At 41.1% G+C, this 27598-nt stretch overlaps 1 protein-coding gene and 1 long non-coding RNA gene across 6 annotated transcripts; one reads left to right on the forward strand and one right to left on the reverse strand.

The window, feature by feature from the left end:
- LOC308064157 lies at positions 1–1373 on the reverse strand. Its single transcript, XR_013928260.1, has 2 exons — positions 1204–1373; positions 1–331 (listed from the first exon to the last, which is right to left on the reverse strand). It is a non-coding gene; the product is annotated as an uncharacterized lncRNA (long non-coding RNA).
- Positions 494–26642, forward strand: HMGN3 (high mobility group nucleosomal binding domain 3). Of its 5 annotated transcripts, none has more exons than XM_080388142.1 (6): positions 494–976; positions 15579–15629; positions 21676–21705; positions 22354–22401; positions 24698–24811; positions 24925–25317. In XM_080388142.1, exons 1-6 carry the CDS (start codon positions 962–964, stop codon positions 25054–25056), a joined length of 390 nt encoding a protein of 129 aa, XP_080244268.1. In that variant the 5' UTR covers positions 494–961; the 3' UTR covers positions 25057–25317. The 5 variants fall into 5 exon arrangements, with proteins under 5 accessions (XP_080244268.1, XP_080244265.1, XP_080244267.1 ...); XM_080388139.1 differs by lacking the exon at positions 494–976 and adding an exon at positions 1418–1551 and having other exon boundaries at positions 24701–24811; XM_080388141.1 differs by lacking the exons at positions 494–976; positions 24925–25317 and adding exons at positions 1439–1551; positions 25324–26642 and having other exon boundaries at positions 24701–24811.
- The last annotated feature ends 956 nt before the right edge of the window (positions 26643–27598 follow it).

Raw genomic sequence — 27598 nt, forward strand, 5'->3', positions numbered from 1 at the left:
AGGATTATTTATTTTCAAGCTGGTAAGTCGATCGCTTTTATTTTTCTCATTAAAACCTTAAAGAAGGGTATTTGCTGGCATTTGAACTCCACTGAAGAACCGATTACACCACCTTGTAATGGAGCTTTTCTCAGCAGCACGGGTTTGTCTTGCTAGTGGTTTAACAGGGTACGTGAAGAGGAGACCTGAAGAAAACCAGCTTCCTGACGTTGAAGATGACCGGGGGATGAACGGATTCACCCGGCTAAACAGACCCCCGGCTCTGGGAAGGGAGAACGGCCGCGATGGGGAAAGGCTGCAGCGGATTTCAGCCGAGGAGGAGAAACCGGAACTGGTGGGAGGAGAAAATGAGGGGAAACTTGAACAGGTTGGAACAATTCAGCCGTACACCGGGCGCTGGAGCGTTCTTTTCGAGCGGATGCTGTCCGCTGCACGCAACTCGCGCGACGCGCCCAGACCGCCGGTTCGCCTTCCCAGCCGTTAAGGAAGACCCTCGGCGCGGCGGGACGGAGCTGCGGGCGGGCGGGTGGGCCACCGCCAGGCCGCGGCCCCCCCTCCGGGCGCGGGGCGGCGAGCCCTGCCTCCGCTCCCCGCAAGGCGCGGGGCCGCCGCCGGCCCCAACGGTCCCCGCGCGCGCCCGCCTCGCCCCGCACGCCCGGCCTCTGACCCACGCGGGCTGCCCCTGATTAGCCCGCTCCCGTCGGAGAGGGGGGCGCGACGCAGCCGGGCAGCCAATCAGGAGCCGGGGCTGCCCCGCTCTGCCCACCCCGTCGGCGAGGCGGGCGCTGGCGGTGGGGGCTGCCGGGGCGCCGGGGGCGGCGCGGCGGGCACCGGGCGCGGGCAGAGCTGCGGGCACCAGCGACGCCGGTGTCGCCGCCGCCGCCGCCACCATCGGGCGGATCCGCGCTTCTGCCGGAGCTTCCTTCGTCGCTTTACTTTCGCGGCCCGGAGCAGGGACATTATGCCGAAGAGAAAGGTAAGGCGCCCTGGGCGTGCGGCGGGTCCTGCCTCCGCGCCGCCCCCGGGCAGGGGTGGGGGCCCGAGCGGCGGCCGGCGGGTGAAACGCGCGCTGGGGGGCCGGGAGCGCCTGCTGCTCTCCCGCCGCCGTGCCATTCCGTAGCCGCCGGATCGCTCCCGAGCCCGGGTATTTTGCTGCCTGTTGCAAGCCCCCTCCACCCCTCCCCGCCGCCGCCCCCTGTTTACTTTCCCGGTGCCGCGCGGAGCGGCGTCGCCCCCGTCCCCGGGGGTGAAGTCGCTATCACAACTCCGCTTCCCTCCTACTCCTGCCGCCGCCGCCGGGGAGAAGCGCTGCAGCAGCTGCGGCTTCGCCCCTGGCCCCCGGCGGGAGGAGTTTCCTGCTTGCAAACTCCGGCGCCGCCGCCGCGGGGGGAGCGGCGGGGAGGGGGCAGCCCCCGCCCGGGGCAGCCGGATCCCGCCGCCGCCACCTCCCGCCGTGCCCGGGTGATGGCTCCGAGGTAACAGGGAGGAGGGGAGAGGCAAGCCATGTTTAAAACAAACTACACCCTTCTCCTCGCCTCCCGCGGCAGACCCGTATGTACCAACTCCGGCGCCCATCCGGGCAGGGCCCCCGGGGGCGGGGGGCGGGCGCCGGGGCGGGGAGGCGCCTCCTGAGGGAGCGCGCGCAGCCCCCGCCGCCCCCCGCCGGGCCGGCGGAGCCATGGCGGGGGCGAGGGGCCGCCGCCGCCGCCCGGGTTTTGCTCTCGGGGCGGGCAGCCGCTTCGAGAGGGAGCCGCCGGCGGGGGCCGGTTGCGAGACCGCGTTCCCCAAGGGACAGAAACTTGGGCGGCCCTTGGGCGGCCGGGCTCGGTGCTGCAGCGCTGGTTTTTTTCCTGCCCGTCGGTTTCCCGCTTGAACCCGGAGCCCCGGCTGCGTGCTGGCCGCGGGCGGCGCTTGCGGCGCTGGCAGAAGGCGGCGTGGGGCGGCCGGTGGCAGCCGGCCCCCTCCCCTGGGAGGTGCGGGGCGGAGGGGGCGCCCGCCCGGGCCCGGCGGGGGGCGGCCGGCGAGGCCCTGCGGGGGGTCCTCGGCGAGAACCTGCTGGCAGCCTTCCGCGGGCGCTCGTTGAGTGTAACGAGGGACTCGACGCTGATACGTGCTATGACAAAAAATCATAGCTGCAGTCCTTTAATTTTAACTAGGTCAACCAGAGCAAAGCGGTTTCTGTTTGGGGGGATTTCCCAGCTGTCACCTGTGACCTCCTGATACACCATATCTACGCTGGGGCTCACACCTGTTCTAATAAAGTTGCGGGTTGGTGATGACTTCCAGGTAGCTGCGTGTTCAGTTGTTGTCCTTTCCCTATCCATTATGGGACGTATCAGAACGTCAAATTGTCAAGTATGCTACCGAATTATTTAATTCATAGTTAAGAACCTGATACCAGTTCCAAAAATGGATACAGCTGTGGAGTCGATTGCCTTTATTGGGATAACACGGCTTGAAGTTAGTGAATGTTAGGCAGTTTTTCCTTTTGCTCATCTGTCATTGCACCCTTGTGTATGCCTCATGCCTCTGCTTTTTTAGTGCCATTGCTTATCATCAGAAAAAAGTTGAAAATTATCCTGTACCCGTAGGACTCTCCACAACTTTTGAAACCTTGCAGGCTTCCTACCTGGCTTCCTTTGCCCTTCTGTGTTATTACATATGGGGTTTCAGGCTGTCCTTCTGAAGAGTGGTAGAGTTAAAGTCACTCCTGTAGGTTTTTGTGATCTGCTGTAAAATGTTTAAGAGAAACTGTCTCCTGAGTAGTAAGTCTGCAAGAATATGTCTTCTTTCTAGAAGATTATAAAAAAAGTAATAAAAACATTGCGTATGGGATCAAAGCGATGGACATGAATTTTAATGGCACAGTTTAGTTTACTTAGCATTGTATGGGTAAACATTTAAATATTAAGATTATATATGAAGTGTGGGTTTTGGGAAGCACAGGTTCCAGGAAAAGTGTGTGATTAATGGCTTTGCTTTTTGAGAAAAGTGGATTTGCCATAAGTAGTCTATAACAGTCAATTTTATTCCAGAATAACATCCACAGAGTGAGAAGTTAGTGGTACAGCAGTAGCTGAATAATTACGCAGTTGGCTTACACGTGGAGACAAAATCATCACGTGAAGCTAATAGTCAATTCTTCTATTAACATTTCTAACTTACAAAAAGGCTGCTAACACTGAAAGTTTTATAAGAAAATAAACGTAAAAAGTCAAAATGAGAATTTTTCACAGTTATAGGGGTACTATATAGATAATATTATAGAAAGAGCATGAATTCACCTGTAACTGTTTTTCTGTATGCCTTGGTTATCTAAACTGACTGGTCCTTTTTGTTTGCTTTTCTTTTAATCCCTCATATTTTTTATTTCAAAGTAAACTGAAGTCAGTTGATGAGTCCCTGGCCTTGATGTTCGTTATGAACACTATGGAAAAAGAAATAGGCTCTCTTCCCTTCTTTAGAGGGCTGTGGCCTAAGGTGTGGGATATCGGTGCTCGCTGCTTGAGGGTTGCGGGGAAAAGGAAAAACTTACTGTGTTGAGATGGTGTAAAATACTATGCAAAAACCACAAAAGAGTTGACCTCTGGATTCCTGTCAGATTTCTGCACCCTTTGTCTGTTGTAATAACGTGTTGCAGTGTGAACATGGCCTTTCACGAGAAGAATGGCATGCCAATGTGGAATAAACCAGAATGCTTGTTGTGGTATTGATAGCAATGAATGCCTGGAAATGGATTGGGATGTTTTGTTTTGTTGTTTGTCTTGGTGGAATTAGCTCTTGGGTCGTATTGGAAAACTCTTTGACCTTGAAGCAGCTCCAATAAAAATGTCTCAATGTTAGTTGTAAAAGGATGGAGAACCGTTCTGTACGTACCTGATGACAAGGCGAATCATGGTGTAGTCACATACACCCATGTGTATAAGCATACATATATCAGCTTTAATGTGATTGTCATAAAGATGAACAGTGCTTGCCCCTTTAAGTAGAATGTGCGCCATCTCTGAGGGATATTAATACGTCAAATGGTGACTTGCCCACTAATGGATGGGAGGCCTGTCATTTAGTTGGGTTTGTGCTCCAAAACGACCCAACTCATTCTTTAATCTGACTCTATGCAAGGTGACCCGCACCTCACATTTTGTTTTGTAAATACTTTGAGTTGAATCACATGTGAGAACTAAATGCATCTTTTTCTTCTTTTTTTTGTTTCGGTTATGTTCCCCCCTGCCCCCCCCCCCCCAAGTGTAACATCTTTGAATATTGCTGTTGCTTCAGAGCAAATAAAAATATCATGGTCTAATTAGCCATTTCAGTAGGGTATTTGCCACCTTGTAGTCAGGAATGTTAATTTCTGAAGTACAGTTGATGCTGTGAAGAAAACGTAATAGAGAACATGTGTGGCAGGTTCCTGTTCCGTTATGCAAATTCACTTTCTTCAAAGTCAGAGGGACTAGTTGGTTATATTTACTACAGGAAAACAAACTCTCTGAATATTGCTTGAAATGCTGCTCTCTTAGTGGAAGTCAGAAGGTGCCATATTCCAGCGTTGTCCTATCATAGTGCATTTAGTTACCTGATCACATGGTAGTTTTTTTGTGGAACTTTTACTAGTTATTTTGCCAACCAGATATCAATGTATTTTCTAATCCTAGGGGTTAAATGCATGTTCTTACATGTACTGACCTAGAGCTGTTGAATTCTACTTACGTTTTTTTGTCAGGACCTAAACTCAGTTCTCTTTGTGGAATTCTGTTTTTTACTTGGCATTTCTGAAGTGTCATGAATATTCAAAGAGGAATGTTGTTCCTCATCCCCTGGTAGGGAAATGGGGCACAGAAATAAATGACTGAGTTGTAGGAATGGTGCCTTCATCTTGGATTCTCAGGCTAAGACATCTGTCCTGATTTATTTTTCTTTTTTTTTTCTTTTTTTTTTTTTTTAATTCCCCCTAATAAGCACCTCCTGCACTCTTGAGTGGTGTATTTGTTGTTACTTCTTGAAATTTGTCTGCTTGCTTTTTGGCACATACGTAGAGACTGAGGAACTTGCAATAGTAACCAGTTCTCCAAAATTTTGTTGGAGCGACTTGTATGTGATCAAACACCAATCAACTAATGAAGCTGGGGGTCTTGCAGATGACAGCTCAGCTTGCTGTGGTTCTGAGTGATCCCACTGTTGCTCTTTGGTCTGTGGAATGAGGTGCAGATCTTGTGCAGAGGGGCAGGTGAGTCTGTGTTCATAATGCAGCTGTATGAAGTACCTCTAGTGCTGTTCAGTTCCACTTCATGTCCCTTTCCATGTTTTGGTACTTCACCTGTGTATCAGTCCGTGTCAATTCAACATACCATATGTAACTGTGTTTCTGCTAGGTTATCTTCATTTTGAAGCTACTTGGCAGGAGAGAAGCTCCAACATCGTTGTGAGGACCTGCACCTTCCCCATAGCTTGTGTCATCACTGGGGTTGGAAGCTCTTGGTCTGTAGCAGAGGCACTCTTCAGTTTATCCTAGAACACAAATAACAGGGCGCACTCTGTTAGCAGTGGGATGTAGAAATGGTGGAGGTTCTGTATTTTATTTCATACTCTGGAGGTGATTATAGATTAGAAGGGTCAGTACCAGATGAAGATGACTTGGTTGCTGCCCTCTCCCCGCTCCCATTCTGTCCTACTCCTCTCTTCAGACTTCTGCCTTTCATGCTAGATGAGGACTAAAACCAATAGTCAGGGCTCTGAACAGGTAGTTTTTCTTGCAACTTTTCCCGATAGTTCAATCCTAGACTATTCAGTAACTACTGGAAGACAGGCTGGGCAACAGCAGAAGATGTCCTTTGCGTCTGTGTCACTGAGGTACCCCTGATTTTGACGAACTCCTGCCTAACGTGCAAGCAGAGTTCCCAGGTGGACTTCCACTTTCAGCATCCTTTGCAGGGACAGGTAAAATGATTGCTATGTGGAGATGCTCTTAACATTCAAGCAAGGCAAACAAAAGAGGTGCAAGAGTATCTTAAAAGATTGCAGGAATTTTTTAATACAAGGGAAAAGGATGTTTTGTCGCTTAGCAATTTTAGAAACTGTACCACTTGTGCTGAATTTGTAACTGTTGAGAACTTTAAACCTTGACATATTTAAAGCAATTGAAAACTGCTTAATTGGCCTATTGCACATATTTGTGACCTGACAGACTCAAAGGTTCTACATCTATCATAGAAAAATTAAGCAGAAAAGATCACAATTTTTTATCTGTGTGTGGTACACTTAGATATTATATAGTGTAGCAGCACTGAGTGACACAAAAGAAAAAACATGCCTGAATAATGCTGCTGTGCTGTGTTGCTGTAAATTATGTTTACAGGGGTATTAAATACATGCAACAAATATTTGTTCATGTTTTATATTGAAGATACACTTTAAAATAGCTTAGAGTGAATTACATAATTTTAGCTACGACTGTTTTTTAGAGTTATGGAGATTAAATCTTGTTGACCAAGGATTTATAGATCTAAAATGTTTCTGGTCATTTTATACAAGTCTGTAAAAATCTGACCCATTAGCAATTGATGGTCGTCTTAGACCACACTGAAATACAGTTGCACTTAATGAATGGGTAATCTGAAAATTCTTAGGTTTTAACTGAATTGTTAATTAAAAATAATTCTTAATGCTTCTTGGGCACATTAAAGCATGATATCTGATGAGGTGTAGGCAGTAATACAACCTCCTTTGTAAGTCATCACCTCTGAGTTCAAAACTAACCAAGTGCTGGTAATCTTTTTATTTACAGTAGTTCAGCACTCCAATGAGAGTAACAATATTTTGTATTCAAGAGGATCAGTGTTGTTAAGTTTAAAAAAATAAAAAAGTCCTGTGTGTAAATGGAATGTACCAGGTACATGCTTTTTGGTTTAAGGCTGCTTTTTTTCTTACCTGAAAAACTTCACTTTCTCTGCTGTTTTATACCTGAGCAGTTGGCATGTTCCAAGTTGTATTGTTTCTGAGAAATTGTGTGAAACTGAATTTTGCTTGACTTGATTGTAATATTGTCTTCTGTGCAGACTGTAAGTAAACCAGATCCAGAGGTTTCTTTTGGAAATTAGCACATCACAGGATCGTGATGGCCACCATCTGTTTTCTGGGTTTACCTGCAGTATGCTAGCACAGTGGTTTATCCCATGGTCCAGTAGCCAAAAAGGTGTTGTCATGTGCTGGACTTGCATTTCAGGCTATAATCCTCTTAATGCTTTTTTACTTAGCAGGTTTTATCGTGCTTTTGAAACTTTTTTTTTTAATATATATATACTGGATAATTTTAACAATACAATTTAGAGATGCTGCACAGTGGCAGAATGAATGTGTGGTAACCTGTTAGAAGGGTGTATGAGTTGCAAATGAGCAACTGGCTGTATGCAGAAGTAAGATGCTCTTATACCAGTTTTACTGTTGGCCAAATTGGCAGTGTGGGACTTCAGTTTGGACAGTCATTCAACAGATACTTCAAGCTGACATGACAGGCCAAAAGAAGCAATTCCGGATACTCATTCCTGACGTTACTGTCATTTAACCTGTTGGATATCGGACATGTTTGAGGTAGTTTTTGGCCAGACCTGTCTGATGATCTAGTTTCCCATACCTTGGCACAAAGAGTTAAGCTGGCTTATTGGCAAGAATGGTACAGTGGGGAAGGGCAGAACTGCTTTTGGCAGCCAGGCATTCATCAGAGGGCAGCCTTAGTCAGCCTTTGTTTGATTGTCCCTAACTTAGAGTGTATAGAGGAGATTCTTTACTTCGTTAGAATAATCAGAACAAGTCAGTGGTCAGATTGTGTCTTTGCACCATAACGGGGAGGGGGAGGCATTCAACTTGGGGTTTTTTGTTTTGCTTTTTTTCCCCTTGGTGTCTTTGGAAATTACCAATTTTCAATTAATTATTCCCGTAACTTGGAGATACAGCTCCTGTCTTCCCGTAGTGAAGAGTGGGTGTGCTCAGTAACAGTGAAAGCTGCAAATATGAAATGCTGTGTCCCTAGGAATGTTGGGATCTGTCTGCACAAAAGAATTCGCATATGTACCCATCAACACCGGCTTTGTTGGGGCTGTTGGGTGTGTTTGCTCTTCCCACCTAGCTTTCTCTGTTGTCCTAATGCTAGCACAGTTAGTGGTAGCAGAGTGCTTCCATAGTTGGAAATCAAGTGTCTAATGACATTTTTACCTCTGTAGTGGTTTTTTTTTCCTCTCAAGCAGAGTTGAGAAGTGTCAGTGCTCTGTTCCCAGTAGGAAAACATCCTTTATCTCTGCCGCATCATTTCTTCCTTATCCCACCTGCACCCTCTTGGAGACATTTTACTTTTTTCTTCTCTTGAAACTGCATTTAGGTTGACTATGAAGCTCTGTGTTCTGGTTATTGTTGTAGAGCAATACTCCTGTTAAGTCCAGCTGGAATTATTACCAGGATGTAAGAGGTTGGTGTATCTAAGGCATTTGTATCAGCTGTGCTTTTGGTACCTACCTCTTACTCGTGGACCTGCTATCATAATCTCAGAGGTCTGGTGTTCTGTAGCACCAGTTAGTTGAAACAACAATAAAAAAGATTTTTTTCTAGATTATTGTGGCTTTATCACAGTTACAGCCTCAGGGAAGGGAGGAATTATACACCTTTTTTCAGTCATTCAAAGTACTTTTCTTTGTCAGAGGTGGCTATTTTCAGGAATTAGTCGTTACAGAAAGTAGTTGTCTAAATTTAATCTCTAAGTAGATAATTTTTTTCCATATTTCTTTCAGAAGTACTTTGTGCTAATTTTGCTTGCAGATCTGATCAGTTCTATTTAGATACATATTTTGGAACTTAATCTTTGAGGTTTTAAAAACTGCCTCTGAATGTAGACTTGGAGGAGTTGGATCAGCTTCATCTCACTTGCAGAACTTGCATCAGCTTTGAAAGGTCAGAGAAATAATGTTATTGGGGATTGGATTTCATCCATTGTATTTTTTGAATCTGCCTTTTTATTTTATGGTGGCAGTAAAATTGTTAAGCAAATATTGAGACAAGAATTGCCTTACTTCCTAGTTGAATTCTCATGTTTGGTGTTCAGGGGAAACTGAAAAATTTCAGATGTGTTGTGCTTACTGCTCCCATGGCTGATCTGGGTTTTTCAAAATGCAGCTGATTACTTCACTGTCTGAAAAAGGAACAGTCTGCCTAATTTTAAATTACAATGCTGTTTTTTTTAAATCAGAGCTGCTAGAAACTGCTCTTCCTTCTTCACTCTGGTATAGGTAGAGGATGTCATGTTAAAAAAACTGACTACAGGGAAGACAAACTTGAAAGGAAAAACAAAAGCCAAACCAGTTGTGAGACTTTTAACAAATTCCATCAAATATAAATGTGTTTTAAATTATATTGGTCAATCTTTGACCTCTTTTCAGTGGGAATAGCAAAACCTCAATCTACAATGAAGGAATTTCCTCTTTTGGAAAAGCATTTATTCTGTCTGGATTTGGTTATCTAGAAATACCCCAGGCCTAACTTGGTTTCTGTCTCTTCTGTCTTGTCTGGAAGAGCATAAAGCTCACAGAAGTTACCTGTTAAGGAATTTAATAAAATGCATTTTCTGAACCTTCTGTGTTTGTTTGTTTTTTTTATAACCAGGGTGTTTGCATTCTTTTCTTATATATTCCTTGAAAATGCAGTGGATGTTAACCAATTGCTCTGTTTGGCTTGAATCTCTAAGCAGAAATGGAGACTTTGATTAGGAAGTCTTTTCCCTGATTATTCCCCCACCCACCCAATTGCATATTAATACCAGGGGATTGTAACGCTTGTCTTTAGATATAAACTTTTCAGTACTATTTGTCTTTTCAGAACTTTATGATCTTGACATTCTCCCCCAAAGAATTAGAACATTAAATAATCTGCTCTTAATAGATGTAAGATGAAGGGATTTAAGTTCTAAAAATGAGATTGTATAATATTTCATTGTAGTAATTCTTAACAGAAAAGATTAAAATATTTAAGCAGGTGTGGTTTTTTTGGTTGGGTATTTTGTTTTGGGTTTTTTTTGTGAAAAATATATGTACATGTGTGTGTATATATATACACACACACACACAGAGTATATACAAAAAACCCCACCCCACGCCCTTGGATTTTTTGGAAGAGAGCAAGACAGATATAATTTTGGATAAGTATTAAAAAAATACAGCCACTCTCCAGATTTATTCTGCACTTCATTGATGGTCCTGGCAGAATCACTCGTTTTTTAAATTAGTGGCATGTATATGTTTTTCCCCCATCCAGGATCAGGCTTTTGGTAGAAAAAAATAAATGGAGTGTAGTAGTAGGAATACATGATTACTTAAAGTATTTATTAGGGAGAATTAATTTTACTTGTAAAGTTCATTCACATTGGCTTGGCACTGAGCACTGTTCTATCTGCTGAAAACAGATCAAAGTAGCAGCTATAAACAAAGATTAACAAAAGATGCTGGAGGAGCTAAATGAGGAAACAATGGTTAGAAGGTTGTTGCAGGAGTTGGTTGGTGTTAAATTACTCAACGCATAGTCTTCATTAATGTAAAACAAGAAATAAACAGTATTCTAATTACATTTATGAACTGTCACAAAATTCAGAGCTGCTCTGAAGACAAATAATTAGAAGATCTAGCATGTGTGGGGAAACAATTTATTGAATTAAATTTAGTCTAATGCAGAGTCCTACTCAAAGGGAAATGAGGAGAGGAAAAATTTTAGGAATAGTGCAGTAAACCCTGAAAAAGGCTTAGGACGTGATACATCTTTTCTTGCGCTCTGGTTTTATTGCAAGCTTTTATCATATTTTGGTTGATGAAAAAAGAAAGTTGTTGGAGGAATGACCAAAGCATTACATCAGGGAAACTGCAGCTAGAACAGTGAGCCAGGAAAGTATCTACAGGCAAATCCCATTGCAGGCAGCGTATCAAGATGTGGCTGAACAAAACAGCTTGCAAAGAAGGGAGGAAATGCTATAGAGAATGCGCAAGTGCTGGGGCAGTTAAGGCTTCCTGCCTTTCTTAACGTGGTGGTTAAAATGAATTTGGCATCTGCTTTTTTGGTTGGTTGTTGGTTGGTTTGTTTTTGTTTTGTTTTGTTTTGTTTTTTTTTCATGTGGGTATGAAAGGATTAACTTCTGTCGCATCAGAGCCAAGGTGTTGAGTTTCAGTTGGTAATAAGATCCTTCAGAGAATGAACGATCCATTTGATTTTATAAGCAACCTTCTGTACTGACTGCTATTTCTCACATACGTGTTTTCTCATTCTTCATGCTTTTTAATGTACTCCTGTGTAATATTACAATCCATTCATTTAAGTACAAATAAAATACTTATGCAGAAGCTGGTCACTGCTGCTTCTGGTTAACATGTGCCTCTGGATGTTTCAAATTGATATCAATAACTTCACTACTTTGTGTTACTGCATTCATTACATCCTGCTTATGTTGCAGGGTTTTGATTAGAAAAATTGAAGCTTTTAATTTTCTTTTGTGGTACATCTCTACCAGGTAACTCAGCTTTAAGAACAATAAAAAGAGGAAATTTGCCTGTATGTTCTATTAAATGTTTCCTTAAAACATTAGTTACCTAGTTTTCTGTTTCCAACTTAATAGTAACTGCAATACTGTCCTGGTGTGTGGGAACACCAGTTCTTACATATACGTCACAACTGGTGCAATGCAAGAACTGTGTGTACAATTTTAATATTACTTTGATTATTTTTTTTTATGTTTTCTATTATCTGTTAATATTACTTTGTCTTTTCCAGTCCTCTCAAAATAATTTTCTAGGTTGTCATTAAAAAGGGGTGGGGAAAATGCAAATTTTAAAATAGCTGATTGCCAGTAGACACAGGGAACCTTGCATGGAACCTTTCAGGTTAATCTTGTAGTGTGAAAGTTATGCAGCTCTGATGGATCTTACAAAGCCTAGCTACAGCTTAATTTACAGCTTAATTTTATTGCCAGTATGTAGGGCTACTTGCGATGAGATGCAGCGTGGGGTCATCCGAACCTAAAACTTGTTATTAGTTTAAATGTCAAAAGCATACTCAGAGTTAGCTAGTCAGCTTCTTTCCTTCTGTGTACCTCGGTGTGATCGGGGAAAAATCCCACAACCACTATTATCTGTTTCCTTCTTTGTTTTTTTATTTTATCTGTCTTGTCACTTGTAGGCATCCATACAGAATCAGGCACAGCAGGCCTATAGGGACTACTTTATGAGTATAATATAGGCATATGATGGAGTACTGTTGAAGAATTACTGAAATTGGAGTACTGCCCTTGTCAAGTGATTTAGTCCTTGCAGTGATCTTTGATTTTGCTGCACAAAACTTGCAGTATGGACAGTCCTGCTCCTGACTAGTTTACGATACAAGGCACAGTATCCAGGGTGCATTTTAACGTGGCTGGGGTGTCATGTGAAATGTGGGGAGCCATAGCATTACATCATGTGGAAGAATGTGCCAAGGGGATGGGTTACTTACTACATCTGCTTGCTCTGAAACCAGAGGTCCTTCAGTAGTTTGTCACCAGAACAAAAGATGGGGGAAGGGTTCCTGTGGAAGAGTTAGGGACAAGGACTTCAAGGTTTTGGTGGTATCTACATAGAAGTCCTGTAACTTCCAGATACTAGTACAGACAGTCACTGGTTGTGGCATGCCGAGTTCTTGGGAACTGTGCTTGGCTCAGATCCATTCATGTATGCATCTCTCTGGTCCCTAGGAAAAAAAGTGCTGCAAAAACTTGATGCACGAAGATTCACATCAGCCTGGACTCAGTGGAATGCCTGAGCAGGACTCACAGAGGGGGAAATAAGTTTCTGTTCCTCTTTTAACTGTGGCCGTATCTGACATACACATTTTTCTGGTGTGTCTGTCAGCTTAGAGTCCCAGGCTGCTTGCAACCGGCCCATGCCACTTTAGTATTGTCTGTTGTACTGGCTGAATTGTTTGTGCAGCTGTGCGGTGAAGTGATTCTGCTGGAGCAGGGAAGACTATATAATTTGTATTTATATTTATAATTATAAATTTGTTTAAGCAGCAGGCTATTTTTCAGCTGGATCAATTACCTTATTCATGACGTGGCCTCCCACGCAGCTCTGCCAGCGTACCGGGGAGCCAAGGCCCTGGGAGGCTGCTGAGGGCAGACTCCAAATGCCTGGACTTGCAGTGATTGCAGAGGAGGGAGCGGGTCTGAAATGGAAATGAGAGCATGTCAGAACCCTTTGCTGCTTCTTCACACCTCTGAGATTATTACCATGCGTGTCCCTCCATGGAGAAAGTTCTGTGGCCTTCAGAATTGCTGTTGGATTTTCTAACTTGAGAGGGAATGCTGGCCTAATTAGCTAACTTGATTGAAGTATGTTGTGTAATATAGTAGTATATAGTAGTTGTGGTTGCATTAAGAGTACTATAATGTAATTTCCCCCCCCTGCGGTTAGCCTTGTGAGCAGTTTTTAAAATCTGTTGTCAAGCAATAATGTTGGCATGTAAAATCAGGCTGCCCTGTCTATCAGAAATGCAGGTGACTTGTGTTTCATTAGCGCTAAAGAGAGTGGGGTAAACTACTGTGCGTTAATTGTGCGGTATTGCAGGGTGAGAGTTTGCTCCTGGGCAATTACTGTGAGGCTGTTGGCATGTGGCAGTGCCATCTTACGATATGATTTAGTCCTTTTTCAAAGCTTTGTGGTTCCTGAAAGTGAAGCAGGGTAAAACAGCCCGATTGTGGAGTGTCAGTCAGTCAGTCAACTTCATTTAGTTTATCGTGAGATTTTTAGCCTGGCTTCTGAAAGCAATGAATCATGCCAACTTTCTGACCTTGCCCTGTAAGTCTTGAGCCTCGTGGCCACTGTGAGGAAAAGATTATAAAATCTGAGAGAACTTCTGTATAAATAGTTGCCCAGGACAAGAAGGATGCTATTTTGAGTTGCCTCCCCGGGAAAGGGTGCAGTGCAAGTTTGTTACACTTGAGAAAATTCATATATGAGAAACAGATGTTATGAACTCATGGACTACAGAAGAGCTATACCCAGAGCATATACTGTGCTGTGAGCTGAAGAGGGAAGCTGTAGGAAACAAGACTTCATTACTGACAGTGACGATGGAACTACTTGTTTTTGTGATGCTCCCAGCGTCACACCATGATGCTGTAGCAACTCTTCAGTAACCAAACTGAAAGGCTTTTAGGAGTGCAAACCTGAATCAATCCTGCAGGCAGCTGGTGGGGCTGCGGTGACATAGGGAGTAGTCAGACTCCATTTTGGATGCCTGACTTGGCATTCCGAGTTGCTCTATCTGTGCTGTGCGGTGCTGCTTAACTTCCTGCTGTTTTCTAGCTACCTAGATGATCAGTCCTCACCTGCTTTTTAAACCACCTGCTTCTGTGGCATGCTTCCTTTCTGTCAGAAGATTGCACAGTAACAAGCCACGTTTTATTCTCTGCTGGGAGGTGTCTTTCTGTAAGTACGTTAGAGCCCCATGCCGGTAGTGGTCAACTGCTGCTAACTAGGTGGTCTTTCTCTCTGCTCCAGTCCATAACTGTATAACTTGGAGATATTCAGTGTCAAAATCTGGGGGGAGGTTTGTGTTAGGACTGAAATAGAAAGGGAAATGATAACTAGTCTGCCTCTTTCGTGATTTGCCTTCTCTGCTGCCTGTTTAAATGCCTTTTTGAAACACATGTTGTTCTTGTAGTTCTCCTCTAACTGCTGCTGCTCACTGTTTTTCCATGAATCCCTTGCTCCTAGGTGAAAACCCAAGAATTTTCAAAATTTGAAGTAATACATCCTGAGTTGTAAACAAAAGACAGAAGCTTGACTTTTTTATTTTACTCACCTGCCCACGTTCCACTCCCCCCTCCAGCTGGTTTAACTAACCTTTCTCTAGTACCTCTGGAAGACCAGTGTTAGAGTAATCAGGTTGATACTTAGTTGTTGTGAAGAAACTTGTTTGTCCCTAGCTTCCTTGTCAATGTCTTGGTGTTTTACTGACTTTTGCTGTTTTGATGGAGGAGATGAGGTGAGGGAAAGATACCATTAAAGCTTCCAGCTGAGTGAGCCTGAGGCACAAAAGGAGTAAATGAGGTAAAGAAATCACTCATTTCAGTAATGGCATGCTTTTTGGTTCATCCTCATCACATCTCATTACTTGTTAAGTTCATGTTTGGGAAGAAACGTGTTAAATTTCTCAGGGATTTCAAAAGCCCTGGTAGAACAAACCTCAGATTTCCAGTTCATACTGTTGTGCTACCAGCTGCTGATTAGATGGAGCTCCCACCGGTGTCTGCGGATGCTTTACTTAATTGGCTAGAGGGACCACGGGAGGGATGCTGCGATATGTATGTACCTGGTGATGATCAGTCCTTGTGTTCTTCCTTAGAAAATCTAGAATGGCTTTGGTATAATGCTGCTTGTAAATATTAACATAAATTTGCCAGGCTTCTTTAAATTGCAGCAATGTATGGAAAGAAGAATCTTCACCATAATCCTTGCTTAGCTGTTGCCTGGATGCTTTTAAGTCTGTAATAAAAACACTGACTTGATATTTTCTTTCAGTCTCCAGAGGGTGCTGAAGGCAAGGATGCAGCAAAAGTAACTAAACAAGAGGCAAGTATTTTATTTTATTTTAAAATTTATTTTGGCATGTAATTATAAATAATTACTGGCAATCTGCAGTCCTGCATATCAAAAGACTATGCATTGTTCTGGCACCTCTAGCGAGGTGTTTTCAGTGGGAGTAATGACAGTAAACCACATCTGTAGCTTATTGGGCATAATTTGTTTTTGGTGTACTAAGGATTCATACAACTTACTAGTATGCAAAATAAATTTCAGAAAAACTTAGAGCTTTGATAGACAAGCTCTGGTGGGTCTTGTAGCAACAGTGTAGGTTGTTACTGCCTAAAACTGTTGCTCTGTCTCTAGCAGGTTGGCAGAAGAGGGTTAATGTGCACACCTCAGCCAGTCTACTTCAAAACTATTCTTAGCTTAAGTGACTGGTGGAAGGGTGTCTTGAATTAAGATACCAGGCTCTAAAATGGAGCAGCTGACACATTCGTGTGTTTCTATTGTCTGCATTTGTTTTAAGGGCACAGTAACTTCTGTCAGAGAAGGCAAAAAGAGACAGCTGGTGATACCTTGACCTCTGCAGTAAAGTGTGCTAGTTTGTTTGTCACAGCCCTTAATGTGAATTTTAAAAACAGGTAGCGAATTATGAGGATTCATTTTTTTTAGATTGTCATCTTTTGTGGCAGACAGAGTTAAATCAGGACCTTGAAAAGAATGGGTGAATATTCAAATGAATTAACAATTAATTGCTGCTCTTGTAAATCTTTGAGCATATTTGAACAGGAAAAATAGTCTAATGAATTTTTACGCTTTCTGAATTGAGAAGCTGGTTGCTCAGTGTTTGAGAAAAAGATGGTACACTGGAAATGTCAAAATATTTCGAACTGGTAAAGTTTACAATAAGCTCTTGAAAAAAACTGGTAGAGTAAAAAGGGGGTCTGAGGGGAATAGATTTTGGTACTTCACTATCTTCCTATGGAATTTCCTAGAAGACAAATTAGTTTTTTTCATGACGTATGAAAAGGCTGACTAAATCATAGTAAAAATGTAATCTCCTTTGCTCTGAGTGAATGTTTTTATCTCAAATATTATTTCTTCAAGAGCCAGAAAAGTAAAAGTTCCTTTCCCTAAAAATTTTGAGACCTGATTCCTTGAATAAAGAAGAAAGACCAAGAAGCTTACAGAAATACATAGGCTCTCAGGAGCGAGCCCCCGACTCTAATATGAGAGCTCTTAGAGTAGGCTTCAGTAAAGGTGAGATAATAGTGGCTGTTGATGGTACAGGGAAAAAAAACACCAACAGAAACAGCAAATTAAAATTGTCTAATTGGATACACCTGTAGCTCTTAGTGTGTGAATGAAGAAAATAGTTGTAGGATTAGATTAGAAACTGTGGGAACTCTTGGAATAAGTAGAATTTACATAAGAAGCGTAGCTTCAGTCTGAACTGAAACAGGCTTATGTGAATGGCATTCCAGAAATCTTCTGAATTATTCTAAACTAAACACCTGTCCCGGGTTTGGCTGGGAGTTTTGAAGGCAGGGAGAAGTGAGCAAGCAACTGTGTGGTACAAGCTGGCTGGGGTTAAACCACGACATCATCAGAGGATCAGAGGGGAGACCGGCAAGTACTTCTTGAGAGTACACAGGGTGAAGTCAGAGCTCCCTATTGGGGTGGAGGGTGGGCGCTAGCACAGAAGCCATAAAAATTTGCATCTGAGCAGGTAAAAAGAGCGGTCTTCAGAAATAAAGCCCTGTTAAATTCATGCCTATGAAAACAGGCGGTCAAGCCAAAATACCAAAGCTGCAAATCTAAATTTGGGCAAGTTAGACTATCTGGCTTTAAATGAGGACATTTTTATAATGGGTAACTCAGAAACTTTTTGGGACTGTGGCACTGTGGCACTGAGGCACAAATTATACAGCATTGACAGCTAAGTTGCATTAGTGGTTGAATGGCTTTCTGTTATGTATCTTTTAATATTTCTCTAGATTAATTGTATCAATAAGTACAGCAGAATCCTTTATGGATTGCCAAGCCATGTGTAAATGGGAAATACATAGTGTAGAAATTGTGCCAGGTATCATCTGACCACAATAATAAAAGTGGCAATGGATGTTAAGGGAGATCAGAGAGGATCTGAGGATAGAAATGGTGTTAACGGAGATTTCAGTTACGCTTCAGAGATTTGGTAAAAGGCACAGGACGGCATTGCAAAGACAAAAAAGTTAAAACTATAAATGCTTGCTTCCTGGAGGAGTAAATCAAAGGACCAGTAAAAGGATAATCAGCTCTTTAGTTGGTGCTCAGTAGTATGTAGGAGCTAGTTAAAAAGACAGTTGTCAGAGAACTGGTCTGTAATTGTGGCTATAATATATTCAGGCTCATCATCCTTGCAGGAGTGCAAGTCCAAATAAACTCTGCTATGGTAAGATCTGATACCAAGAAAGGGATTTTGTTTTAAAAAATGAGCCTATTAAAGGCAGCATCTAAAAGTTTTAAAGGTTTCAGGTGGCAGAGGGGCTTTGTGGTACACCATGCTAGAGGCTAGCAGAAATGCATATTATTTTTCAAAAGCTCCCACTTCCCTGCAACCCCTCACCCCCCAGAAAACCCCACCAAAACACCAAACAACACCCCAAAATGAAACAAAAAAAAACCCAAATAAAACCCGCCGTAACACCAAAATGGAATGGCATAACAGCAAAATAAGGTAAATGTTTTATTTTTGAAAGGTGTTTTTGATATTGGTGGAGAATAATGAGGAAAGGAACAAACCTTCAGCATGGCAAATGTAAGGCTGAAAACCAGTAATGAAACTCCTGCTACAGAGAATTCTGAGGAAGGTTCTCAGAGTGTAGCCTTTTCTCATGGGGTGTAGAGTCTGGAGGACATTCTTTAATTGACTGTGAGCGAGAACTAGAAGACAGTATTCACCAGCAGTTGCCAAACTGTAATTTACTGCATTGGCCTCAGTGCCAGAGTAACTGAAGGTGATGAAATGCTCCCAGGACTTTAGATAAAAGATTCTGGAAAATAAAGCCTGTGAGTCTAACTTGCAAAAGTAGGGTTGGTTTTTTTATTTTTTTTTTTTTAAAGTATATATGGATAAATGTCTAATGGGAGAGTTAACATGGATTTTGCAGAGAGAAGCCATACTTCCAGCAATTTGTACAAGACAACAGGTGTACTTGCATGTAAAGAACACATTTTTTGTAAGGCTCCCCAAGCAGGTTTGTAAAGAAACTAAGCTACCATGGATCAAATGGGAGATCTTCCTAAGATTTCGTAACAGATAAACATCGAAGAAGGGGAAGAAGTAGTTAATTTTCTTATTAAATCTCAGTGGAGGAGATTTAACAGCGGAGTATTGGAAGGATTTGTGTTTGGGCTTGTGTTGTTGAATGTGTTCATTAATGATTTGGTACTAGAGAAATGACAGTTTGCTGAAGTTTACAAAAAAATGTCAGGGTAGTCAGAAGTGAGAGAGACTGAGAAAGCTGTTAAGTAACTGATAACTAGGTGATACAATATCAATAGAAATTCAGTATGGAGAAATACAAATTAATACACATGTTGGAGGGGAAGACGCAGTGATGGTCACCAAACTGTTAATCAGGGGAGAGATTGTGAAATCACAGTGATTAGTTACTAGAATATGTCAGTTCTAACCAAAAGGTAACTAGAATATATATAGGAAGAAATACTAGAGGACTGTGTGAAACATCAGTGTATCACAAGATTAATTTTTAGTTCTCCCAGATGTGGGACTACTAAAGGAAGTTTTCCTGGCTCTTCCTCAAAGTGGCCACGACAGAATTAAAAGGATACCAAGTATAGTGGGACAAACAGAGGATGCAAAGCAGCTTAAAAAAAAAAAAACAACAAAAAAAAAACCACCAAAAAAGCCCCAAACCACCCAGATTTTCTAGGATTCTTGACTTTTAATATAACAAGTGTGATAAAAACATTCATAACACAGTGAAAGGCTGTTAGATAATTATTACTTGTGAAACCTGAAAACGAGGAATCTTGTAAGAGGCAAGAAGTTTAAAGGAAAGACAGCAGGGGAAAGGGTTTGCTTTTTCTTTTCCACACTACATTATGGAATTCATTGCCACAGGATGTTACGGAAACTGAAAGTGTAAATGGGTTCACTAGGCTATTGGACAAATTTATGGCGAAAATGACCCTTGGGGACTATTAAACATATGATATGGATATAATATCCAGGTTGGAAAGTTTGTAACTTCAAATTGCCAGAAGCTGGCATGGTAGAAAAGTGCAGTGTTGTTCTGTGTCTGCTCTGTTTCGTAGACTCTTTCCATGTATGTTTGCTAGTGGGCCGGTGTCAAACAGGCTGGTGGTGAGCTGCTAGCTTTTGGGTTCGTACAGCTGTTTGGAGAGGGACAGAGGTTCCAAAAGCACATTAAAATGTGGCCTTTATTGACTTGACTGCAGTTGCCTCCTAATAATCAGATAACACAAAATACATACAAACTCTGAATGAGAATTGAAATGACTTAAGCATCAGGCATTTTAAAGAGCTGAGGGTTTATGCTGACTTTCTTATGGGAATATAAGCCTTCTATGAAACCAGTCATGTAACAGGAACAGTTGGGGTATGTGGGAGAGAATTATAATTTATTTAAACCAACATACTATCCTTCAAAAAGTAGATGCTAACAAAACATTCCCATTCCCAAATGCTGAGGGACAGAAAGAATCAGTTAAGGAAATAGATTTGTAAAAGAAGGTATCTTGAGGTAGGAGTTCCTTGACCAAGTGAAATGCTTTATTTAACCTGTTGCAGAATAGTGCGAGGCTGCTTAACAAGCAGTTGATATTCTAAATCGCCAGGAAAAGAGGTTTACTTTTTTTTTTTTATGATGCATAAATATTTGACAGCTGAAAATGTCTTTGGGTGATTTTTGACAAGACTTATATTTTGCTGGATGCAGCTCTGAACACTGCTGCTTTCCACTAAGAATACTTAAATTGCTCCAATGAATACAAATTGCTGCATTCTTCAGATACTATCAACAGCTTTTTCCTGTTGCAAGATGTGTGGAGCCATGTTTTTTTCAGCTCAAGTTAAATGCTTACTATCTCATTAAGAAGGTATTTTTGATTCGCTTTTTAAGCTGTGTTGCATTAGATATTTGTTGCAGTTGAGTTGTTCCTTTATTTTGGCTACAAGTGTGATTCCAGTTTTAAGACCTAGACCAAACTTTAACTCTGTTTGATAACCATGCTGTGTTACTGAGTCATGGGTTCATCTGTTTTGATGAATACAAAAATATTCCGAACATACTAATGAGCTTATAACTATTTCTAAGACTTATCTTCAGTAATAAATTCATGACAAAAAACAGAGTGAAATGAAATTTAATAAGGAAGGTGTGCTGAAGCAGTAAAGGTGGAGGAAAGCAGAATATCAGACTTTCTTCTTTCCTTTTTGACAATTGTGTTTAAATAGAAGAAATAATTTTTCCCTCTCATCCTGCAGCAGTCTTTGTGCACCTGTGACTCTTGGATTGAGCGTGTGGGGAACTGAGGAAGTAGAAGGACTTAGTTTCATGTTTTGGAATTTTAGCACTGATATTCTCTAGGGAAGGATGTTAGCTTTATTCTGCTGTTAAACAGATGGTGTTTTACCTGCTATAGCATCTGCTAGATTATAGAAACATCTTTCTAAGTATTTATGAGAAAGGTTCAGTGTCCTATACACAGGTAGTCAAGCTTGTTGTATTTGTGAACATTTCATACAGCAGCAAGGGACTCAGAAGTACTTGTAAAATAGTGGGGGGAAAAAAACCCAACAAAACATTTAACCATATGAAGATTTAGATGTTACAATTCCTGAAGAGTTTGTATTACTAATTTTCACATCACTTTGTCCCTTTAAAAGTTTGATTGTCCAAGGTGAGGAAGATGTGAATTGTATTTGGCAGTAGAGATGTATTTTGGTAGGGGCATATTTTATGCTGTTGCCATGAAATGACTGATGTTATGTTGCTTTGGATACTGTTTGCTGTAAGCCTATAAAATTTTTTCTCCTTTTTTTTTTTTTCTTCTTCTGTAGCCCACAAGACGATCAGCAAGATTGTCAGCTGTAAGTATGTGTAACACCTCCTGGTATATACTTTAGATTCTAGACACATACAGTTTCTCACACCAAACAGTTTTGTTATATTTCACTTGATTCAATTTTTATTCTTGCTGAGGGATATTTAAGAACTCTAGAGCTAAAGTTATCTGTGTTTTCTTGGTTTCAGGTTTTTCTGGTAAAAGATGTATTTCCCCACCTCAGTTCAAAGCTGTTTTGTGTAGTATTGACTTTGTATCATTTTGCAGGCTGATGTTAGTTGTGGAAATGCAAGTACTCTGGGAAGGAGAACGAGCTGTCCTTCAAGGACTTCATTTGATGCCACTACTAGTATTTGGTTTTTAGTTCCTTTTCTCTGTTAGAAAGTCTGACTTTTTTTTTTTTTTTTTTTTTAAGTTACTGCTGATCTCCGTGTTTAACTCTTAGAATGACCCCCAAATTGCTTTGACTGCTAGATGATTGAGCTAATGAAAATGGGTGTGTACAACGGTGGGGTGCATTTCTGCATTAAGGTTTTTCAGTCTTTTTCTAGGTGCATGCTTACAAGCTGGAAGTAAGGGAAAGTGTGGGGTCTGGGAAAGCTGGGGTGTGGAGGTGGCTGCCTGGCTTCTGGTATTATGTCTAACACATTATGCAACTAAAAATGTTTTATAGAAACCTGCTCCACCAAAACCTGAACCCAAACCAAGGAAAACCACGAAGGTAAATACTCTTCTTTTTAGTTGCCATCATTGTAGCCAATAGTAAGCAAGTATACTCCTCCTTTGCCTTGCAAACAGTTCAGTTCACAGCGCGTTGGCTCCCCTGTCCTCCCTGCAGCTCCATGCCACCCCACCCCCCTGGAAAAAAAACAAATTAGATCATTCTTTTCTCTCTGTTCCACCCTGTCTTGGCCTCATTACTGGCCCAAACAAAATGTCTTGCCTGTTTGATATGCAGACCATGTTAAGTTTGTAGTAGATTCCTAGTTTAAGAAGAACCTTTACCTTTCCTGCACCTTTCCTGAAATGTACAGGTTTGGTTGAGTAAGCTCTACCTGAGACCTAGCAGTTTCTACAGTAGGATTTGAGATTACTCTGTGCCATCCTGTTTCCGTGTCTTCATTTCATAGTGAGAAACTCTTATCTGTTCTTGAATACTGGCTGTTGCTGACAATGCACAATTATAATTAAAGGTGAAATTAAATATATTTAAATTGAATGGTTTGGGTTTTCTAGGCCAGTTACAGTCAAATTAAAATCTTATTAGTGTCTGAAATACCTTTTCAGGATTTCTGCATATAAATAATGTACTTCAGAAACTGTAGATGTATTTGTGCCCAAGGGCAATGTTAAATAAGACCATTTGCTTTATCGGAAAAAAAACTCATGCTGGAAACTGAATCTAGCACTCCTCGTGCTTACATTTTTCAAGTCCTTTTATTGATACCTCAGTTGGGCAAGTATCAGGACACAAGGTCTGCGTGTGTGAAAGTAAAAATCTATGACTTTGAACACTTTATGATTTATTGAATGAAATTACCAATGAGGTCTTGCTGAGTCCATCTTGCTCCCCTCCTAAAAAGAGTATTAATAAAGAAGGGAATATGGTAGCTTCTATAGCTTCACGTACATGTGAAATGAGCTCATTGTTATGGAGTCAGTCTAAGCTGCATGAGAGGTGTTTGAAGCTTATTTCCAGCAACCTAGAAGGCTTTACAACATTATTCTAAGTAACTTTGTGATACAGGAGTCTGCTTTTTTCCAGACTAACTGAATCACATTTTAAGGAGTATATTAATCTTGGTCTTATAAACAGCAAGCAGCAAGCAAGTACTCTGAACCTGCTAGTAAACAACCAAAGTCGGTACAGATTTGAGATAATTTTTCGTGCTAAAAGCTTGCAGATTGTGGTTTTATAAGTTAAGTCCTTAGCTGCTTCCTGTGAGGTGAGGAGTTGGGACTATACTCGCACCACCAATAAGCTTCTCAGTTAAGCACTGCGGCTGCTGTGTAGCATTGAAGCTGAAGGGTGCAGGGAGTAGTTCAGGCTGCCCTGGAACTAGGATTGCTGGCACTCCCTCCTCGCTGCCCTGCGCCTGCAGGGGGATTGCTGCCCAAAGGTAGTGAAGGGGGTCTGACTGCCGTGTCCCTGTTCGCAGCCGCTATTGCCATTTTGTATGGAGAATTTGGAGCAAATGATCACATGGAAGATCACTATATTTATCAGAACTACTTTAAATACGAATGTAGAATATTCAATTAAATACCATTTACATTTTTTATCCTATTGCACTTAAAATTCTTAACCTATGTCTCTACTAGCCTTAGATCACAAATAGAAATATGTAGGTAGAGCAAGGATTAAAAAAAAAAAGGGTAGACTTCAACACATGAATTGTTTAAGAGCAAGTCTCCAGATGAAACTGTAGCTGTTAGAATAGTTCCTTTTGATAAATTCGCTGCTTTGTGTTGTTGCAGATGGAATTTTATCAGCGTTTGCCTCCCTAGTGTGTTGGTTGATTCTTTCATTGACATGGAATGAACATCACAGATGTTATCAAACTAACAAAAGGACAGCCAGCAAAAATGCTTAATTTTTAAAATCTAATTTAATATTTAATGTTAATCGAAAGTGTAGTGCTGTTACACAAACAGTGTGTTGTTTGTGCTGGGCTGAATAAGCTTTCAATATAGTGTAATTGGATTTGTTCATACAGATATCTTGTGTGTACCTCTGTATAATACAGCTCAGCTCTACCAGAATAGTCTGAGGGTTTTGTATCCCTGTAAAATAGCAGAAACAATAAAGAAGCAGACATCAGCATTTTCTAGAAATTGAGATTCCCTGTATAACTTTTGTGGGTATACATTTTCCAGGTAGCCTTTAGCTTGTTTTCTGTTTCAGTGCAGCACATGACAAGGTGTGTTTTTTAGTTCACGTGAAGGTTTTTTGATAAAGATGTAGGGTGCTGGCTACTCATACAGTGTCTATGCCTGTGTTCTTAATCTTCTGTCAGAAGGAACCTGGAACAAAGGCCAACAAAGGTGCTAAAGGGAAGAAGGATGAAAAGCAAGAAGCTGCAAAGGAAGGTACTACACCATCTGAAAATGGTGAAAATAAAGCTGAAGAGGTACTTTCCACACATACCTCCTGCTGATTAAATCAGTGTTTAATTATTCAGCCTTTCAGACATTGATAGCATGTTCATAATGTTTCTTTTTATTGCCCATAATGTTATTGCAGATTCGCATCTCTCGCTCAACTGTTAGTGTTTCAACATCCAGAGGTGCCCCACCCAGCACACTGTCAGTAAAAGGGCAGATTGAAACAGTGAAAGTTAAGGGTACGGTAGAGCATTCAGCATGTGTGCAGTGAATAGAAACAGATAGTAATGTGGTGCTTTTCAGTATGAACAATGGAAGCTGACAGGTAAGGCTTGTATTGCTTTTGGAAAGCTGGGACCAATAATTTAAGAAAAGTGTGTGAATGTACCTGTTTTGGTTGCGTAAATATAATAAGGATGTAGGTTTGGAACTGAGCTGTTGCAAATAAGAAATCAAAGGATTAAGGGGGTAGTATGGGTATTTAGGTATGTAATGGCAATTTACTATAGTAATTAATTTATTTCTTTCTTCTCCACAGGCTCAGAAAACTGAATCTGTAGGTGACAAGAATGAATGAAATATCATGAAAATTTTGGGTTGATTTTATGTACCTCTTGGACAAGTTTTAAAAGATATTTTTATCAAGTATTTTGTAAATGCTAATTTTTTTAGGACTATGATAGTTGACATATTAAACTGTATATGAACATTTCCCTTCTCATAACAGTGCTTTTAGAAATTCCCATTGTTGCCAAGTAATATAAATATCAAGTTAATATTGCAAGGTATGTGTAAAATTGGATCAGCATTCCATACACTTGCTTTAAGAAATTAAGTCTTGTGCATATAGTGATGTTTTTACTGTGCGTATTTGCATTTTCCATGCAGTTTTTCTAGAGCAATAATCAGTGGTGCTTTTGTACTTAGGGTTTATGTGATTTTAATGAAACATGGATAGATGTGGCCACCTGCTGACTATTTTGGGTTCTTTTAATGGATTAAAATAAAAGGTCTCCTTGCCTGCAAAACTACAGCCTCCTAATGTTTTCTCTGACTCTCAAGGAATGCCTTACTCACTCTTCCCTGTAATAGTTGAAAATATAAATGATTTAACAACTGTTATTTTGCATGCAGTCTGTTTGCTTTTTTGCTGATGTCTGATCAAAAAATACACACACAGGAGTAGCAGGCTGGGATTTTCAGTGGCCCACAACTTGAGGAACTTATAGATACATTCTTCATAGATAACATTCTTCAGATAGACTGTCACAGGGTGAGTAGAGTTGCCATAATATATGAGGATATTGTATCTGTAATAAGCTATCAATAAAGAATGAATTGCTTGATTGATAGAGACGTACAGTAACTTAAAAGTAGCCTTGTTTCTCAAGGATACACTCCCTTTTCATTAACTTGCGTTGTACTCCGTGGAAACCTTTCTTTCTATCTGTAGCCTCAGATTTAATATAAATAGTAATTGCTGTTCTGCTTCAGCTGAGGACAGTTGTTAATACATTGAAATTGCTGTTAAACAGCGCTATATATTTGGTACCCAGTAGAAATGGAACGATAAAAGTTATTTTTGAGGTGATTGTGGTGATATGGTAGATTACCTAATGATTTTTTTAGTGTCCATGATTCAACTCTGGAGCTCATTCTGAGCACCTTTTATAATTTTTTCTCCTCTTTTCTCTAGGGGCCCTGGTATTTCTGTAGTTACTTCTGGGATGGGAGGGGTGAGAGAAAAGATGTTTCCTGTTCTTCAGTACCGTTGATTTGTATTGCTCAAGTGGCGGCCATCGTGTCTCAGGATATCTTTTGCTTGTTTAAGTCAATAAAAAAATTACTATTGCCTGACCTAGCCTTCTATTTATTCTTTGGGAAGAAATCCTTAGTTGCCTTTTTAAATTAGAAAAGAAGCCAAGCCTCTCTATATTTAAAAATTGAAGATTGATTACCAAAACCCTATATGCTAACTAGAAAAGTAGTTAAGAGCTGCATTGACATAAATGCCACTCGTGCTTTCGTGATAGGCTTGCTACAGCCAAATAAGAGGCAGCTGTTCTCTCTCTCTCTGCATCATGAACCGAGTTTTGGAAGAAATTTTAAACTCATTCTCTGCTTTTGGTGATGGAAGGCAGAGGGATGTAACAAAACTTGTTGCTATTGTTAAACAGTAAAACTTGTAATCTGTTGTTACTCGGTGATATGTACTTGGTAGTCCTCCTGCACAGTACTTCTGATTTGCTTTCTGATGGGCCTTGTTGGAAGTTTAATTTAGACACTATGGTCTTGCAGAACTTAACAGTCTGAACTTTTTCACAGGATCGTCTCTATTTTTAAGCATTTGTCAATTTACGGGTTTATCGTTCCTGTAAGTTGGGATTTTGAGTACTCTTATCATTTTGTATGGATAACTGAGAGATTAGTTCCCTAATCCCATATAGACAGTCGGAGTTCTTGAGATGACCCTTGGGCATGAGCATCGCAAGACACTGACATGTCTCTGAACAGGCTTATATTCAGAGAGCTCCTTTTACTAAATGCCTAAAAGGTGACCAGAAGTTCGGTCCTTAAACTAATCGCACAGTATCCCAAACTAGTAATTTTGGCACAAAACTCTTCTGTTGGCTTGACCAGATTAGGAGATTCAGCTCAGTGCCAGAGTTCTGTTAGAAACATTTAACAACGTAAAATCTGCTTGGGTGAAGCTTAGTGAAACACACCGTCCTGCTGATTCGCTTAACATTTCTGTTTTTTCAAAAGTGCTGTGTACATGTGATGCTTTCCAATGTTTTTCCTGTGTCATGTTT

This window comes from Falco punctatus (assembly GCF_963210335.1).
Source record: "Falco punctatus genome assembly, chromosome: 5".
In the NCBI taxonomy this organism is placed as follows: domain Eukaryota; kingdom Metazoa; phylum Chordata; class Aves; order Falconiformes; family Falconidae; genus Falco; species Falco punctatus.

What these genes read in the sequence shown, in the direction of transcription:
- HMGN3 (XM_080388138.1), top strand. Translation starts at nt 1,504, where the DNA reads ATGTTTAAAACAAACTACACCCTTCTCCTCGCCTCCCGCGGCAGACCC. An exon ending in TCGCCTCCCGCGGCAGACCC is followed by an intron (nt 1,552 to 15,578) that starts GTATGTACCAAC and finishes ATTTTCTTTCAG; the next exon opens with TCTCCAGAGGGTGCTGAAGG. An exon ending in GATCAGCAAGATTGTCAGCT is followed by an intron (nt 21,706 to 22,353) that starts GTAAGTATGTGT and finishes AATGTTTTATAG; the next exon opens with AAACCTGCTCCACCAAAACC.